We start from the raw sequence: 18347 nt of genomic DNA, 5'->3' as shown, positions 1-18347 counted from the left end.
TATGGTACACAGATAGCAGCCAAGCAGCCCCCACCCTGCCAATCCCCCCACCCAGTCCATTCTCTCCTGGCAGTGTTGTGTCCTGGAGGCAGAGCTCCCACACAACAGACGGGACTCCCACTGCACAGCCTGCAGGGTGGAGCTGTCCCACTGTAAAAACGCTGCCAGCAACTCGCAGTCCAATCACTCTGTGGCAGAGGGGAGAGCTGCTGTAGAACGCCGCTGTTCCCCTCATTTTTGTGAAAATTAGCAGTGACACTGTGCTAGGGAACAAGTAGCCTGAAGGCACAGAGAGGAGGCCTTTAAACCAGAAGGGTTCCTGTTCTGAAAAAGACACAAGAAAATGTGGTTCTGACACATTATTGATCCCATCGGGAAATTGAGTTTCCACTTCTTCTAATAAATGTCTGGAAGACAGCTGATATATTTTGTGTGGCTGTGCATTTTACTGTAAATATATGTATTACTCACAGATAATGAGGGGAATCCTCCATGGAAACGACTAATGCTGTGCATTGGAAATAAGCTGCATGTGCTACTGGGTTCACTGGGTTTATTGTTTTGGTCATGTGGCAGAGAAATGAAAATCCTTCTGTGAAAGGGCTGAGTGAAATGTGTATGAAACAAAGGACCGTAATAAGTTGTGCTGCTGTGAGTAACAAAAGGCTCGATTAGAGTGCGCCGACCATTTGAAACTGAATCACACACTGTTTAAAATGTGAGGGGCGGTGAATTCATTATTTAATAAATCATTCCTAACACTTCATGATAAACAGCACGGAGTTTTAATGCTTAAAATGCAGCAGCAGTTTTACAGACGAATCAAAAAAGTTATTATTTTGGTGCTCATTGAGCGTAATTAGAAATTGTTTTCCAGCTCAGTTTATTGATTAATTTTAGCTAGATCTTTCTAAAGATGAAACTCGAGAACTGGCATAGTTTTGGAAAATGTGAAGAAAGGTATAAATTTTTGACTTTTTTTTTTTTTTTTACATTTTTTGACTTTTACCTGTATTTTGTAAAAACGTTTCTACTGATAAAAACCTCTGGGATCATTCATGAAGACAGAAATGACTTAATATCAGACTTTTTCTATTTACTACAGAAATGTTTACTTTATCGTGCAGAAAAACTGAGACATGCTGTTGAATTAGCACTTATTTTTTCTTTTATTAAGATAACTGAGGGATTCAGCGCGTGGTTAAACTTCTTTACACTGAAAGGCGAGTGTCACTGGTATGCCCCACTTAAGGCCAAAGTGGCCCACGTTGTACAATGAGCTTCACATCCCTGCTCTGCACCTTTAAACCTTTTTTATGTGGTTTCCTCCACACTGATCTTGTAGCAAACACTATAACAACAGGGTGTTTTAAGAAAACTCAACTAAAACAGCAATGCTGGGCTCAAATTGCACATTATATTTTGTCTGTTAGAATAGTCACTGTGTCATATTAGACAATTATAGAATCATAAATGTTTATTACCCTTTGCCTTTTAGTCACTCATGCTAAAGAAAGTAAACAGACAGTGTGTGTATGAAGCGCCTTGAGGCGACTTATGTTGTGATTTGGCGCTATATAAATAAAATTGAATTGAATTGAATTGAATTGTATATCATAGAATGACTGTGACGTGTTCCTTAACTGCAGGGTCAAAGGTTGTGTTTTATTACACAGATGTTATTGATATTAATCTGTCTTCTTCTTCTACTCTTGTTCTTTTCTTCTTTGTTGAAGCTTAAATGGAAGCCCAGCTGTTCATGACAGTAACTCCATTATCATTTGTGCTAGCGACAAAAAGCCTGTATGAGACTTGGATGATAAAGGGTTAATTCCACCTAGTTACAGCAGCAGCAAGGTTATTTTGATTTTTGCTTGCCCGTGTTTAGTTACAAGGATAACTGAGTGGTAACTCTAAGCACACCTATCTTCATGACTGCCCTACAAGCACTGATCATTTCTTGATTTGGGCTACATTTACTTGCTTGACTCCATAGTCACAGCTGAAGGACTTAACGGCTGAACTGTGGCTATAAAAATAATAAATATCTATATTTTATAGATGCATTGATGTGCTGGGTAAGTATCAGCACAGGCCTTGTTGACTTATATTTGGTATATTGGCAAATAAATAGCAAATAAAATGTTTGCATGTATCTGCTGTATTCCATCAATTTTAAAACTTTAATACAGTTTTATGCTGTTATGTTGCAGATTTCCTATTTCATAGTTTCAAGACAGGCCAGTCACTATTTTATAAAATCATGTTATAGTATATAAAGGAAAGGCAACATAAATAGTTTGAATTGCCTTATACTGGCGCTGTTCTTCTTGTAAGTCTAAATTTTGCGCACAATTCACTCTAAAAAACTGGCAAATGGAAACTATAATCTGATTTACTTTACTGATTAAAAAAATATCTTAGTTTGTGTTTTATTGTTTTGATGTTGAAGCTGAGGTTTGTGTGTAGTCCAAACGGGGGCGCCATCACGGTGCCTGGCCCGGCGTGCGTCTGTGTGGAGGCTCGCTGGACGAAGGGAGGGACGTGCCTCATCCCGACGGACGGAGAGCTGCTGCCATTGGCTCCTGCGACGTTATAAATGTAGGCAAATGGAATTTACCGGCTCAGAGCAGGCGGAGACACCGGGGGAGGAGAGCAGGCGCGCAGGCTTGGACGCACCGAGACCAGCTGCTTCTCGACGGTTCACACACACCCACCCACCCAGGATTGGACTCATTTTTAAAAACGATTCAAATCAATGAAGGAGAGACGCTCGTGTCAGAAGTTATCTCTGAAATCCAGCATGGATCCCAGTCAGAGTGTGAAGTGTAAGATAGTGGTGGTGGGGGACAGCCAGTGCGGGAAGACTGCGCTGCTTCACGTGTTCGCCAAAGACTGCTTCCCTGAGGTGAGACCCTGCAGCCTGCTGGACATGATGCATGTTAATAACACACACTGATACCACGACCAGCGCATCTCATTGTTCTTCTGAACCTGGCTGTGTCACGTGGATTGTTCCAGTAGTGATGAAGGACATTCATGTTGTAGTGCTTGATACGTGTTGGGATCTGAAACCTAAACGTAGTAGTACCAACACCTTTGTAGTACACGATCGTGGTAATAGGGTAATAAATCTAACGTTGCTCAGTTTCTTCAAAGTTTAAAACCTGGCAGGCTTCCTCCCTGACCTCCCCTCTTCTAAATGTTTCCTGCAGAGCTACGTCCCCACTGTGTTTGAAAACTACACAGCCAGCTTTGAAATCGACACGCAGAGGATCGAGCTCAGTTTGTGGGACACCTCAGGTAATCCTCACTTCCAACAACCTCTCTGTCTGACTCATGCTCCAAGTGTCACCTTGTGTCAGTTGTGGCGGTGGTGTGGACATGTTCTAACATGCATCTCTGTGATCAGTCACTCAGTTGCTGATTTGAATGATATGGAGCTAGTTTATTATTAACTCTGTGGGGTAGAATTCACCCATGTTTGACTGCGTCATAAATAAATAACAGGTTTTAGCCCAGAATGTCCAAATCAGGAGACAGGAGAGTCCCAGGGCAGCTTTGTTTTTTCTCAAATAATGAAATTAATCTCTGACCCATTTTAATCAATGTAGCACAGTTAATCCTTTCCCATAGTCTGGAGTCGCTGTTCCTCGAAACCGCACGTTTCCCCTCAGATTAGATCGGGGCTTACCTTTTACCTACATGGAAACGTTCAGCCTCGTAGCTCAGTTCGAGCGCAGGAACGCCTCAGTGGAATGGATCTGATTTATGAATTCCTCCCAGCTGAGCAAAGCTTAAGTGGAAACAGGAAAGGAAACATAATGATAGGCTGAACGAAGCTCATATTCATACATCTGGTGAACACACTTTGAAATTCATCCTGCTTCCTGTGCTTTTCGGGAAGGTTGAGCAACATTGGCTCAGCAGCTTTTTTTCTTTTTAATCTCCTGCGGGTTAGACTTTGTGTTTGGGCTCTGAAAACCAGCATCGTGCGTGTGCGTAAACAAATCCATTTTCCCATCGATCATTGCCTGAGCACTGAATAGCACAGCAGCGAGGTGTATGTTTCATGTGTGTGAGCATGTGGTGTTTGTGTGGGAATGAGAGGAAAATCCCTGGCCTGGAATTCCTGAGTGACGTTTGGGTAACTTGAAGACCGAGGTCAGCTTGAGATCTTTCTTTCTTTCTGAAACGTCAGACCGGAAAATCCAACAGCAGCTTCTTAAAATCCAGATTTCTGAGCTGTTTTATACTTCAGAGCAAATGAAAGTAAAAGCATCTGCAGAGTGGCGCTCCTTTGCCGCCTCAGTAACTCTACAAGAAAGTGAAACAAGGACATCAAATTGAAAATTCCTTCATCCCTCCAGTTTTGTGTGTAAATGTGGAAAGGCGAAGAAATGAAAACTGGCCCGAGTGAGAATTTTCTTTTATTGAATTGTGTTGGCTGCCTGCCTGGAGCCATTTTTCTTTTTCTCTCTGTTTCATAAAAGGAGGGTTGGGGGTGGTTTCCTATTAGATCATTGGATTTTAGAAGGTGCCAGATACCCCTATACCAACCCACCCCTACCTTCACTCCAAACCCACACCCAGCACACGAACACACACACACAGTGACCAATTGATGCAGCTTTCAGCTTGACTGGTCCCTTTTTTTTTTCTCCTTTTTTTTTTTTTGAAACCCCCATCTGCCACAGCCAATCCAATTGATCCCTTATTTCCTGAGGTGTGTGTGTGTGTGTGTGTGTGTGAGACCCAGGCCTGCACTCTGACAAAGACCAACACGGAGGGAGGAAGACAAACATTGTGGACTGCCACCCGCTCTTCCCCTCCCTCCCTCTCAAACACACACCTCCACACACACACCGAGGTGGTCTTTGTTCTGCAGTGATGAGTGGCCTAATGAGCAGCCTGCTGTTTATGTGTTTGTGTTTAAAGGGGATGGTGAAGGGAGTAATTCGGCCCATTAAGGTAAATTCCTGCCAGTTATACAGCCTTCCATTTGCCCCCCTCTCCCCAACCTACTTGTCTGCTCTAGCATTGCCACCCCAGTCTCAGGGTGAGGTCCGCCGGGGCCAAGGCGCGAGCCTTTGATGCTTCTTTCACCAACAGGGGAAGTGGTTTACGTTGTCTGCCTGTCTGCCTCCGTGTCTGAATGAGCAGGAAAAGTGCTTGTTTGAGAGTCAAACAGGAGGATAGGAAAACCGTGTGGGTAAACAGAGCAACCCCCGTGGCTCAGCACCTGCATGCCTTAGGTCTTTTCTCGTTTTACAGAGTGGAAATGAGCATGGATTATTTTTTTCAAATCAGAAAATCCACCAACCCCACAAAACATTAAAAAAAAACCCCAATTCAAGCATCAAATTCTTAGATTTGGAAAGCAACCACCAAGTAGGAGTTACCCTTTTTACAAATGATGGCTCCGACTTTTTTCCCTTATTCAGTGGGTTTCATTTTTAACTCCTTGGTGTTGGAACAACAAGCAAAAAAACGAAACATTCACAGAGCTTTGGTTTAGGTGACCCATTTCTACATACATTATATTCGCTCTCTGTTTTGGTCTCCATCAGCTCCTGCTGTGACCACCAGCTGCTAGCCAATCTGCTCTGCTGTGGCATTTGTTGTTTTTAAAAATGTATCCTTTCTCTGAAAACAGCTGCTCGTTGCACCTGGAAACAGTCATTAAGAAAGACCAAGACTGTAAAGCTATGAGCAGTTAGACCAAAACAACAAGCTGAAAGATGCTAAAAGGCCAAGTAGTAGAGCTAAAGGAGACCGGAGACTTTCTTTGGTCATATGACCTCTTTGTTTATATTAAAATGTCGATGAAAGCAACTTCAAAACTGCTGTCGTTTCTAATCGTTTCTGTACTAATCCGAGGCTCACAGAAGATTGCTTTAAACTGATTTTGCACTTTTCACAGTTGAAATATTCATAATATACTTACGCTGGAACTGAACTGCAGGAAACGGCTTAGTATTTTCATACTTCCGAAATTGGTCTTGCACAGTTGTTCCAACTGTTAGGCAATTTCCCAAAGCTACAACAAATACGTTTTCGAGCTTAACAGGAAAAATAAAAGAACTAGAGGAGTTCAGACTTTTCCAGTTCTAGAAATCCCAATGGGAAACATCAGACCCAGTGGATCTCATTTGACAATATTTATCACAGGGAATATATATATATGGGGAAAATTAGTTGTTTTTTTTTTTTGTTTACTGCGCACATTCAAAGTTGACCCACTTTGCAAAATGGGAAGAAAGACAGATAAAGGAGTTGTAATGGAAGATGCATAAAGCAGAGCTTGGTCAGAGCAGACAGATCATCTTGCCCTTCTATAGTTACTAGAGCATATCACATGTCCTGTTTCCCATGTAGTGCAGGACAGCTTAACTATGGGACTTTTGCATGCACTCAGTAAGCTCCTCTGCTACTCTCTCTGTGACACACACACACACACACACACTCCCCCCCCCGATTCTTCAGTCTGTAACCATTGTTGGATTGGATCACATTTCTGGGTTCAGCGAATTGGAGCCGCATGTCTGGCATTCCTCAGACTAAAGGTTTCTACTTCCTCCACTACAAAGACCCCCTTTGTACCCAGCAGGCCCAGATCCTCAGCCAGTGAAAGAGAAGTGGTGTGGATCACTAAAGCCTTACCTCGTTTCCAGAGGGGAGAAATCGAATCACGGTAGAATTTGCTGACCGACAATGGGATGGTGATGGTGAAGCAGTGTATGAACTGAAGGGCAGTGGGATCCTGGTAGAGATTAATGGACTTCCTGTCTGCTAATGTCATGGAAGGACTTTTTTTTTTTTTTTTTTTAAACACCTGACATTAAAATCCATGTCCGGCCTTCACACTGAGCACTTTGCATTCTTGGCTCCCCGTGCATGTGTCCTGCCAGCCCATCACTGAGAAACATCTGACTGTCCTAAATGCTTCACCAGCATCCTGTTTGGCCCAACTCTTGACTCTTACCCAATTTGTACTTTGTTATTGTGGCCAAAGTAACCTCTCGAAAGCTTGTATAAGTAAAGTTTATCATATCTCAATGTCTTTTCAGGAAGTTTCTTTCAGCTGGATTACACAATTTGAGAAGGGAAATAGATTTCCTGTTTTCAGCCCTTCTGGTGGACTTTCTTCAGTTACTGATTTCGAGACTTTATCATGGCTCATGGAGTGCCATAAGATAGTATTGTATCTTAAACAAATTTAGCTACACTGCAATCGATCCTAGTGTAACGTAATGTGCCGTGATGTACTGAAACGGTACAGTATAGTGTAAAGTACCAAGCAGTAATCTTGAGCCACCTCTAGCTTCTTTATATTTATTGAAACATGAAGAAATATAAATCCAATATACGGAAGAAAACAATCAGTTTTTACAATTTCATTGGAAATTGGCAACATTTGCTGAAGTATTTGGGAAGTTTTTTTTGTCTTTCAATTAAGTAGTCTTCAGGAATAGTTCTCCAGGCTTCTTGAAGTATTATGTATGTATTATGACACATGACACACATTTATAATGCTAAATCTTAATGGTTGCTCACCTATTATATGTTGCATAACTTTCAATAATATACTTTTTAAGGTATTAGAGCATGTTGTAGTGCATCATAGTGAACTTTAACATAACACACATGCACAACAGGGGCGACAGTGGCTCAGGTTGCCCCCTACACATCCAGTGTGAGTGTGATAAAAGTGCTAGGCTATGGGACTCGTAGTAGAAAGTGCTTTGAGTGCTCAAACTGAGTATAAATGTGCTCCATAAGTACCAGTACATCCAGTTACCACTTACATGTGTTAACACAACATGTTACAATGGTATTGCTATATTAGATTTGGCTATTTAACACAGTACACACTGAATTATTAAATTGCGTCCAAAGATATCTTTTGTTAACCTGCTATATTTGAGCATATTTTGTGATACCAAAGGTTACTTTATTAATCCTTCATGTCCAGATTTTAGATTTACACAAACAAATATCATGGTAACCACAGCAACTACAGCAGATAGTCATAAGTGTATAAGTGCAAATTGTAGTGCGTGTGCTTGGCAGGCGAGCCGTATAAACTTGATAGTGCTGTATTTCTAGACGTGCCTGTCAACATCTGTTGTTTCCACAGGTGTCCCCCAAAGGCCTAATGCCTCTTTTTATGTATTTATGCACACACAAGCTCACCGCCCAGCAGCTCCGTTCTGCTCAGCTATGTTAGCTATGCAGTAAACCAGCAGGCCTGCAGATCTGTTGCTATACATCCAGACTGTAGACTGTCAGCCACAGCTGGCTTACCTCAGGTCTGCATGTGCTTGTGTGAGATAAAGCAAAAGCTGTTATTGTGTGAAGTTGTATGTGTTTAACATTATGGAATATTTTGAGATTGCATGAATAGACCAGAATGTGTTTTCCACATTATTTCATGTAGATTCATTGCATTAATTGCATTGCATTTATTTATTTCTTGATCACAACAACAGTGAGCATTTAGTGGCATTCTACAGTTTCCGCTTATGTCATTGTGCCCAACAGCAAGACACAAGACAGGCTATGGTTAATAGGAGGCGAGAGAGGATGGAGGACATATCGAAAGGACAGAATAAGGGAGGACAGGGTGTGTGTCTTTCTTCCAGATTTAGAGATCCTGTGGGAGAACAATGACAGGAGCTAATTAGATGACAGTTACCAGGTCTTTGTGTGTGTGTTAGCTGTGGGATTTCCTCTTATCTTTCCATTTGGCAGGAAGATGACCTTAAAGCAGAGGCTGGTCTCAGATGCAGAGCTAACGCAGTAACGACTCTAAACAGCTAACAAAGAAGGAAACATCTGCTATTAAAAGTTATTAGCAAAACGCTTCCATAGAGGGTCGAATTTTAAATGCACCATGTTGAAATTGCAGTGGATTTACGTTGGATTTATTGCTATAAATGCACTAACGTGCAGGTAAATTCACAGAAATATGTGCAGACATAATAACACAGCAACTTCACACTGCAGCTCAGATACGCATTTCCTCTCATTAGGTTAATAAAAACAGTCTATTCATTGTGAAATGTCAACCGATTCTACAGCATGCCCTTTTAGTCGCAAGGTTTTATTTTTCCACTGATTTGTTCCAGGCTACGAGCTCTGGAATAAAAACAATCGAACAGCCCATTGTGGTCATGATCGATTGCGAGACGGTCATGAAAGAAATAAATTCTTGTGGTCTTGTGGGGGATACCACCTTCCTCCTCGCCTTGTATTTGCTGTGCTCCCTTGATAACAGTTCAGCATCTGGCCTTTTGTTTAGGCGGTATCACCTATCGGGCTGCTTTCCAAAACACTCAGAGTTCCCATCCAAACTACACTGTTTAGATCAAGACATCAAAATAATTTATTCAGTTCATTCCAACACTAGATTTTAGGAGCAGGTACAGATTAATAGGGAGCAAAAAAATTCAGGTTATATGCATCAATGCAGACACGTCTTTGATAGGCCAAGATCATAATCATAATCCTTTTTGAGCCAATATATCAGACTGTATAAGTTAGCTCGTGAAGTTGAACTTTTGTAATGGTGATACTGTGGATTTTACTGTTAAGACTGGAAATACTTCGTTTGTCCCATGTTTGGGAAAGGCGACCGCCTTCTTGGGAAGTCCACCACAACTGTTAAGGAGTTGAACGGATACACACAATATACCGATGAGGGTGATAAATCTACTGCAAAAAAAACCTATCCTGAAAACACATGTGGCTACCTCGACATGACACTGGATGCGACAAGAAAGGTGGCTCTGACTGAGAAACCACATGCTTATTGGCTAACGACTTGTGATTGACAACTACCAATTGACCCAAAACAAGCCATGATCTCACCGGGAGTGTCCACAAAGGTCAAGACAGGTCCCAGACTTGTTAACCCTCTACTGCATAGCGTTGCCCTGAGGCAACAAACCACATTTTCATGCCTTACACTGGCCCTTCAAAAAAGAAAAACGTTTTTTTTTCGGAAATAATGCTACCAGGCACATCTCTTTCCAATAAAACGATGAGTTGAAGGTGGTGTGACTTTCATTTGGGGGGGGCAGGACCCCTTTCTGCAAGCTGCAGTACATGAGAGACCTCTCCATTAGGAGGCAAGATAAAGATCACTATTTTACATGTTTATAGTGAAATAAATGTATATTAAAAATACTTGTATGTGCATGAATATGTTAAGAAGCATATTTGTTTGTTCTACTTTTTTCAATTTATTTATACAGTAAAACTTAATTTTCATTCGTTGCCTCAAGGCAACACTGCGCAGTAAGCCTGATATTTTTTCTTTTTTGTTTCAGGCAATATAATGCATTTGCATATGTGTGTAGAGATGTGTTTGTGTGCATTTATATATGATAATAGTCAATGTTTTTTTTTTTACTTTACAATCTACTCATAGTTAGAGGACATGGATGTAAATACCTTTTATGGAAGGAAACCAAGGGAATGTGCACTTTCTGTCCTCAGAAATGAGGAGTGGATCCCTGAATGAGGTTTGAGGGACACTTAGGAGCTCAGGGGTCAGTTGGTAAAGTAACTGTGTCTGTGTGTGTGTTAGTGCCCACACATCAAGCAGGTCTGGCCAGGATCTGGTATCAAGTCGGCACTGCTGGCTGACTTCTGACATGATAAGACGTATGTCATCCAGGCCTGGCATAGATGGCACTGTCTATGTGATGGCATGCCATTTCTGGCTTGATTGTGGCTTGGTTTATGTGGCCCAGGCCTACAGAAAACAGGTCTGGCCCAGATCTAGAATCAAGCTGGCACTTCGGACTGACTGGTGTTTTGGCAGAGTGTATATCAACCAGATGTGTGCCAGGTCTGGCAATGACGCCACTGTTTATGCAATGGCATGCCATATCTCAGGTGGTAGAGCAGGTTACAAACTGATCGGAAGGTTAGTGGTTCGATCCCTGGCTCCTCCAGTCTGCATGTCAAGAGTGAGAATGTGTATGAATGATTTGAAGCGTTCAGTTAAGCGAAAGTGGGTGAATGTGGCATGTTGTATAGAGCACTTTGAGTAAACTGGGAGAGTAGAAAAGCGCTATATAAAAATCAGTCCATTCACTGTCTGAACAGAGTTTCGGCATGTTACTTTTGCACTGTTTTGCATGTTCTGGCACATGTTGTCATTGCATGGCTTGATTAAGGTACACATTAGGCTGACATCTGGGGCCAGAGCTGAAACTGTTCTGGGCCAGCAGTGTGTCTACAACTGGCCTGTGGCTGCACATCACCTACAGATGGCCCACATACTGCAATGAATGACGGCCCTTTGGTGGCCCAGATAACTTGCTTATGAATATTTCAACTGTGAAAACTTGCTATTCATAAAGCAAATTAGCAAGAACTGCTAGCAATTCTTGCTAACAATTGAAAGGAATTAAAACATTTAGCAGTTGTTAATGACTGACAGCTAATGACAGAAAATGCAAAATAATGAAGTGCAATGTCTCAGCAGCTTTTCTCCTCAGTCTGTAAAATTATTGTGTTAGTTTACACTTTAATGTAATTTTTAGTGTAATAAAATGTGTATATGTTGGCTAAGATCATTTTTTTGTAAACATTGCTAAATGAAAAGCAGTTCTGCCATTAGCAAAGCTTAATGTGCAATTTTTCATGCCAAGTGTTGAATTACATGCAATATTAATTCTTGTGTAATTCTATATAATAACTGGGATCTCCTGCATATACATGGAGTGGAACATTGTGGACATGGATATTTGAGATGTCTGTACACACACTTTAGTCGTGCTTTGTTGTGTGGGGCCCAGGCCTGGAAGCATTGTTTAAAACGATGTCATCTCCCATCCAGACTGTTTAGATTAGGAACACCAGCACTGTGTGTGTGTGTGTGTGTGTGTGTGTGTGTGTGTGTGTGTGTGTGTGTGTGTGTGTGTGTGTGTGTGTGTGTGTGTGTGTGTGTGTGAACCAGTGCATTCCAGAATTTTCTCTGCAGCCGTGTTTATAAAAGACTTCCCAAGGGAACCTAAAGTTACCAAAAACAAAATTCCCCAGATTCTTGGCAGCTGCTTGTGTGTGTGGTCACTTCTTGCTTGCCATGTGATCTTGACTCACCTTGACATGACGGCAAGCTCCCCTCCCCCCATGTGCAAGGGCGTCGCCCTTGCACATGGTTTCAATTTGAGGAGGGAGTCATTTCCTCGCTCTGAAGTTCTATTCCTTCAGAGAGATTTTCTGTTTCAGTAAACGATCTTGTTGTAGTCAGCACATTTTTTCTACTGATGCGGCACTATTTGTTTTTCTCGCCTAGTTGCCATGGATTATGGCTGAGCTGCAATCATGACGTATGAGAATAACTATCTGTAGTGCTCAAGTGATAATTTGGTCTTCCTTGTGCTTTCTTGAAACAGACTTTGATCCTGCCCCTCACTCGAATACTGTTATTTCATTTGTTTAAGCAAAAGCCTTCAATGCTAGACATATTTCAGGTCTTCCAATAAAAAATGAAATCTATAAAGTTTTAAATAAGAACACCTCAAGTTTCTTCTGATGTCCCTTGAGCTGGATCCCTGCGAAGATTATCCAATAATAGCAAAACTGCAAATTAAATCAGGAACATTTCTTAGCCTGAGCTGGCCACGTGTTTCTTTGCTGTCTGTTGGAACAAAAGAGGGTGCTCGCACAGTTATGCATACAGCAGTTTTGTCCTTGCGCAACAGTGTGTGAATACAGTTCAAGTTTCTTGTTTTCCTTTGTTTTAGGATCTCCATACTATGACAACGTGAGGCCCCTGTCCTATCCCGACTCCGATGCTGTGCTCATCTGTTTCGACATCAGCCGCCCAGAAACGCTCGACAGCGTAATGAAAAAGGTTTGTTGCTCCTCTCGGGCAAATCCATGCAGGAAACACGTCTTTAAGCTCTATTTTTAAACATTCCACTCAAGTACTTTGATTTTTGTCTGAACTGGTGACAGAGGCCTGGATCAAAGGTCTGCAGTCATTTCTTTTTTCTGTGATCTCAGTCATGTGAAGTCGTATAGCTGTAATGTGACTTCAGTGTCAGGTCAAAACCCTGCAGTGGCTGGACGTGTCACTGGCTGATTCTCACATGTCCAAACGTGTGCTGTACATCAAGCAACACAGGTGGTGTCAGTCATCTGACTGGTGGAGAAACTACAAAATGTAAAAGTCATTATCTTCCCACATTAAAACCCACCTGGCATGTGCTCCTATTTTTGCAAGGCATTTCCTGTTTTTGCGCTGCTTTCTGCCGACCTGGAATGTTTTTTCAAAGCAACTCACGTTTACCAGAATTAGCGGTCGAGACAGAAACAGTTTTGTCTTGCTCATTAGGAACAGAGATGACCTCAGATGCACTGAGATTTTTTGTCCCTTTCAGTCTGCCGCTTTGATGGGTAACATTAGTTATCTAACCATTTGTTGTCTTGTGTTGCACACTGTAATTGAACCTGTCGTGAGTAATTGGGAACACGTCATATACAGCTAATTGCTAAGCTTGAACTGAAGTTTAAAGTGCTTAAAGCTGTGCTAGTCGAAGAATGCATTTCAGACGATGAACGTCTACATGAGACTTAACCTCGGTTTAGGCTTTTAGGTTGTTCAGACACATTTTACAAACAAACTTCCTCCTCAGATGTCAATGAACTTGATCCCCTGACCAGCCAGACAGCCAGCCCTGAGGCACATTAGCCTCAGATTAAAGCCCCAAGAGAAATGCCATTGATCACAGAGCGTTTATTGTTGTCAGGGAGGAAACATGGAGATTACTTCTAGTTCCTTTCTAGGGTTCAAAGAAATGAGGGGCTTCAGGAAGTGGCAGCTTTAACCTTTGTACTTAAAGGGCAGGTGAGGGGGGGATTTCATCAAATTCTTTATTACAGCAACAAACATTTGAACACACTCACAAGAAAAACATTGTTTTAAAACACAAAATTTACTTTATTTTTATGTCAGAACTCCTGAATGATTGAGGCTATTTTGTCTTTCTTCACAGTGGAAAGGTGAGATCCAGGAGTTTTGTCCCAACACCAAGATGCTGTTAGTCGGCTGCAAGTCGGACCTGCGCACCGATCTGAGCACACTTGTGGAGCTTTCCAACCATCGACAAGCGCCAGTTTCTTACGACCAGGTTTGTAGATTAAAAGAACATTTTGAAATGGTAGATGGTTCCAATTTCCTGACTCTAATCAGGTCATTGCCATGTTTAATTGACCCCTGTGAAAGTGTGCAAATCCTTTCGTTATTGACGCAAGCTCTTTACAAAAAACAGAATCTCAGTAAGCCTGAACGTTTTCCTTCTTAGGGTTCCAGCATGGCCAAGCAGATCTCGGCGCCCTACATCGAGTGCTCGGCCCAGCAGTCAGAAAACAGCGTCAGAGACATTTTCCATGTGGCCACGCTGGCCTGCATCAACAAAAACAACAAAAACGTCAAACGCAGCAAGACCGCCCGTGCTAGCAAGAGGATTTCACACATGCCTGGTAGACCTGACCTGGCGGCCGTGGCCTCGGACCTCCGGAAGGACAAAGCCAAAAGTTGCTCGGTCATGTGATTGCACCGACCAAATCAGATCAGACTGAGGAGAATGAGGACAGAGCACAGTGCAAGCAGGAAGTTATGGGGCAATGCTCCCTCCTGCATGCTAAAGACCCCTTATTTGTCTGGAAAGGGGTTCTATAAGCTTAATTCATGTACATGTTACTGGAATACTCTGCACCAATGAAAACTCAATGCATAGTAAGCATCCCACTCAACGCGGCCCCCACCCCTGCCCCACCAAAAGAGGAAGCTATCTATCACCTGCCTGGGGATGTGACCTGCTTCCTCTGGGAGGACAAAGCGGATGCAGTCAAGGCTTTCCATGCTAACAGGAAATGAGCAGGGGGAATGATGTCATTAGGAAATGCTCATTTATAAAAAGATGCGTAGGAACATGTGGTCTCCTGAATAAGAGCGAGAGCCGGCAATGGGGTGGTAGGTAGGGGGGTGCTGCCTCAGGGGGAGGAAATAAAGAGGAACTGCTGTTGTTTGTGCTGGATCAAAGACTTCTTCCTCGGAGGGCTTATACAAGAACTCGTCACTGTGGTTTGAAACTGATTCACTCCCACCTCTACTCCTGTAACTGTTAGTCTGTGTGCAGAACAGATTAGAAGAATTTCTTAATTTCTTTCAATGGAAACATGAAGCTGAGTGTCCCCTGTCTCTGATATGTTGTCGGTGTAATGTGAAGTCATTGGTGTATAACTGTGTCATTGCTTTATTTTCATCCTGATGAGATTGAACCAATACTACATTCTCTTACATCAGCAACTATGGATAGACTCATGAAAACAAATGCACACTGCAACAGTGCAGGTTAGCCTTTTATTTTCTCCAAAAACAGAAATGGTGTACTTTAACCCTTTTGTTGGGCCCTAAATGGGTCCAGTGAGCTTTAGCTTAACAAAAATTAGCAACCAAAAATAGAACACTGTATATGAAATATGGACATAGCCACTGTGACTTATCCACAACCCTAATGCTAGCCACAACCATGTTGGGTTTTTTTGAACGAAAAGTTACATTTTGGACAAGAAGATGAAGTTGTGACTTAATGCTAACGAGCTTTGTTAGCTAGCTCCATTTGAATATAATACACAAATGTCAATTGACTGATAAAATACTAGAATTTTGCTCCCAGATCTGAGCTGGATGAAGATATATTCGCATCCAGATACGTAACTTGGATTAACAGAAGCAAACCACAGATAAAAGATAGATGTAGCAAGTGTGATTTCACCTACTGATTAGTAAGCTAGTCGGCTGCCATCTTGGTGATTTGAAATTAGATTTGAAGCGCAAGAGGCAGATATGACTGAGATACCAATGGAGACCATGGAGACTGTATATTTACAGGTTGTTAGCTAGTGAACTAGCTAACAGTTGTAGTTAGCTATATCCTTCATTCTATAATGAGGATCATTACAATTCTTTCTCATTATGAACCAATTCTAGCAATTGAGCATATAAAATCAGAAGGTCGTCACAGAACAAAGGAGCTGAGAGCCGTTTCACCTTAGACCTACAACCAGTGTGTTTTTGCAGCCAGAGAAGTTTTTCCTTTGCTGGCTACTAAGAAGAATGCAGGTGGACGAGTTATAAAAACTGTTAAGAGGTGTCATCAAGGTTCAAACTGTTTCCTGTACCAGCCTGCAGATATTATTATTTTTTTGTTTAATAAATGCTGTAAATATAGGCATTTTAATATAGGAGTCTCTGGGGATGGACTTGCTTTTGGAGCTAGCCCCAAGTGACATTAGAAAAACTGGAGTTTTTGGTATTTGGCTTACTTTCTCATCTTCTGGAGGATCCCCTCGATTTTAACAGGCTGGAATCTTTGCGTCACGAATCACAGCACATTAAAAGAGGATTCAAACAGAAGAAGATCAACAATAACTTACCCTAAATGTCCAAATTGGAGGAAGCTGTGGTCGATTAGCTAGACTACGAAAACCTCTGCAGGAATGAACCATCCCATGACAGGAACAGTTTTTGTCTCATACGGTAAATATCTGCAAACTGGATTACTGTATTGGTCACTGAATAAACGAGCAAGACAACCAAAGGATGAAGAACTTTGCTGATATGTGGTAAACTTGCTAAAGCTCAATTTAGACTTACATGCTGAGTCTACCATGTAGCCTATGCTAGTGACAGATGGTATTGCCACCATTTGTACCTGTGTGGGCTATGTTGACTCAATGTGTAGGTTACATTTTTAGTACATTTCTGCACTTCAGTTTATCACGTAGGGCTTTAGAAGAGTTACATCATACTTATGGCGCAGATTTAATGCAGAAACATACATTCACTGTAATTAGAAGGACTTTGCCCTCTTCAGTATTAAAAGAAGAGATTATCAGATATTTGGAATACCATAAATGCCACAATACAGATTACATGTTTTTTTTTTTTTTTTTTTTTTTAACTAGTCCACTTAGCAGTTAGCTTGCTAGCCCTCACTGCACTGCACGTTTCGCAAACCTCTGGAGATGAATTTTGCTGTTCGACTTTAAGCTGTGACCAGACCTTAACTCGGAAAGGATGATTGTATTTTTTTTTCTTCCTTGGGTCATTTCAGTGTTTGAGTATCATGACCTCCGCAGTAATGTCACATAATGTAAGAGATTTGTGTCAATTTCAAAATTAGTCTTGAGAAACAAGTGTTTTTGAACTAGTGTTTTTTCCTTCCTCTCAAACAACAGTGCAATGACGCAGCTGTTTAAATATCAACGGTATTGATGCACTTTTAATGTGACCATCAGTTTCTCAATTAGCTTGTTCAAATGCCAGTGCTGTCACATTTGTCAGCTCAGCGCCCGTGTCCCTATTTTCTTTTCCCAATCCTTTCTTTCCGGTGTATACACACGTTTTCTTGAATGTTGATGTCACCTTCAAAATGTCTTTGTCAATGTTGTTGCCATAATATTTATTGAATTCTATATTTTTCCCTTTAGAATAAATGCCAATAAAACTGAAGAGAAGTGTGTTTGTGTTCATTAAGGGAAGAAAGAGATCTCAGTTCATAAGTTCAGTATGTAGTTTGATTATCCTTCATGGATGGTCACGTACTGTTAAATTATGCCATGCAGACATTATAAGATTTATTGTGCTTTGAGTTCACAAAGGGAAGCTCTGATTTAGATCCTCTTTTGCTTTAGATTTCCAGCAGACTAGATGCCTCATGGCTACACTGACAATTCCAATAGAAACAACATCTACAAACTCCAATGCATCTATGGGACAACCTCATTTATGCTTCTGTAAGAGAGCAATGTGCTTCGAGGCATGAAGTGTGCTAGAAATCCATTCAAAGAACCTAAAAAGGTGGCTTCAGCTATTGTGCTTGTTAAGAGAGATTCTGTACAGTCATTTATTTACTCTCCCATCAAAAATCCAAATCTCATACATTAAACTGGCAGAAGAAATAAAGGTTGATGGAATAGAAAGGGACACTGGTGAAAATATTGAAAGGAATAGTAGCTCAATGTTTTTAAGAGCAGTGGAAGAGAAAGAGATTTATGACATGGTTAGAGGACTTAAGAACAAAACCAGTACAGACTGGAATGATATTGATATGGTAACGGTAAAGACAGTTATTGATGGTATCGTAAAACCATTAAAATATATATTCAACTTGTCGTTTCAAAAAGGAGTTTTTCCACAAAAAATGAAAGTTGCTAAAGTTATTCCCATTTACAAAACCGGTGAAAGACATCATTTTACAAACTATAGACCAGTGTCAATACTCTCCCAGTTCTCTAAGATACTGGAAAAACTCTTC

General features: G+C 41.4%; 1 protein-coding gene across 1 annotated transcript; it reads left to right on the top strand.

The window, feature by feature from the left end:
- Positions 1–2618: 2618 nt before the first annotated feature.
- Positions 2619–17547, top strand: rnd3a (Rho family GTPase 3a). Its single transcript, XM_085397610.1, has 5 exons — positions 2619–2908; positions 3216–3303; positions 12765–12874; positions 14019–14153; positions 14328–17547. The coding sequence occupies exons 1-5, from the start codon at positions 2759–2761 to the stop codon at positions 14574–14576; spliced, it is 732 nt and encodes a 243-aa protein (XP_085253736.1). The 5' UTR covers positions 2619–2758; the 3' UTR covers positions 14577–17547.
- The last annotated feature ends 800 nt before the right edge of the window (positions 17548–18347 follow it).

This window comes from Rhamphochromis longiceps, linkage group LG23 (assembly GCF_057381845.1).
Source record: "Rhamphochromis longiceps isolate RC_006_pf linkage group LG23, R_longiceps_female_GT1.1, whole genome shotgun sequence".
Lineage (NCBI taxonomy): Eukaryota > Metazoa > Chordata > Actinopteri > Cichliformes > Cichlidae > Rhamphochromis > Rhamphochromis longiceps.
Note: the sequence above shows the minus strand (reverse complement) of the source record. Positions and strands in the feature narration are given on the sequence as shown.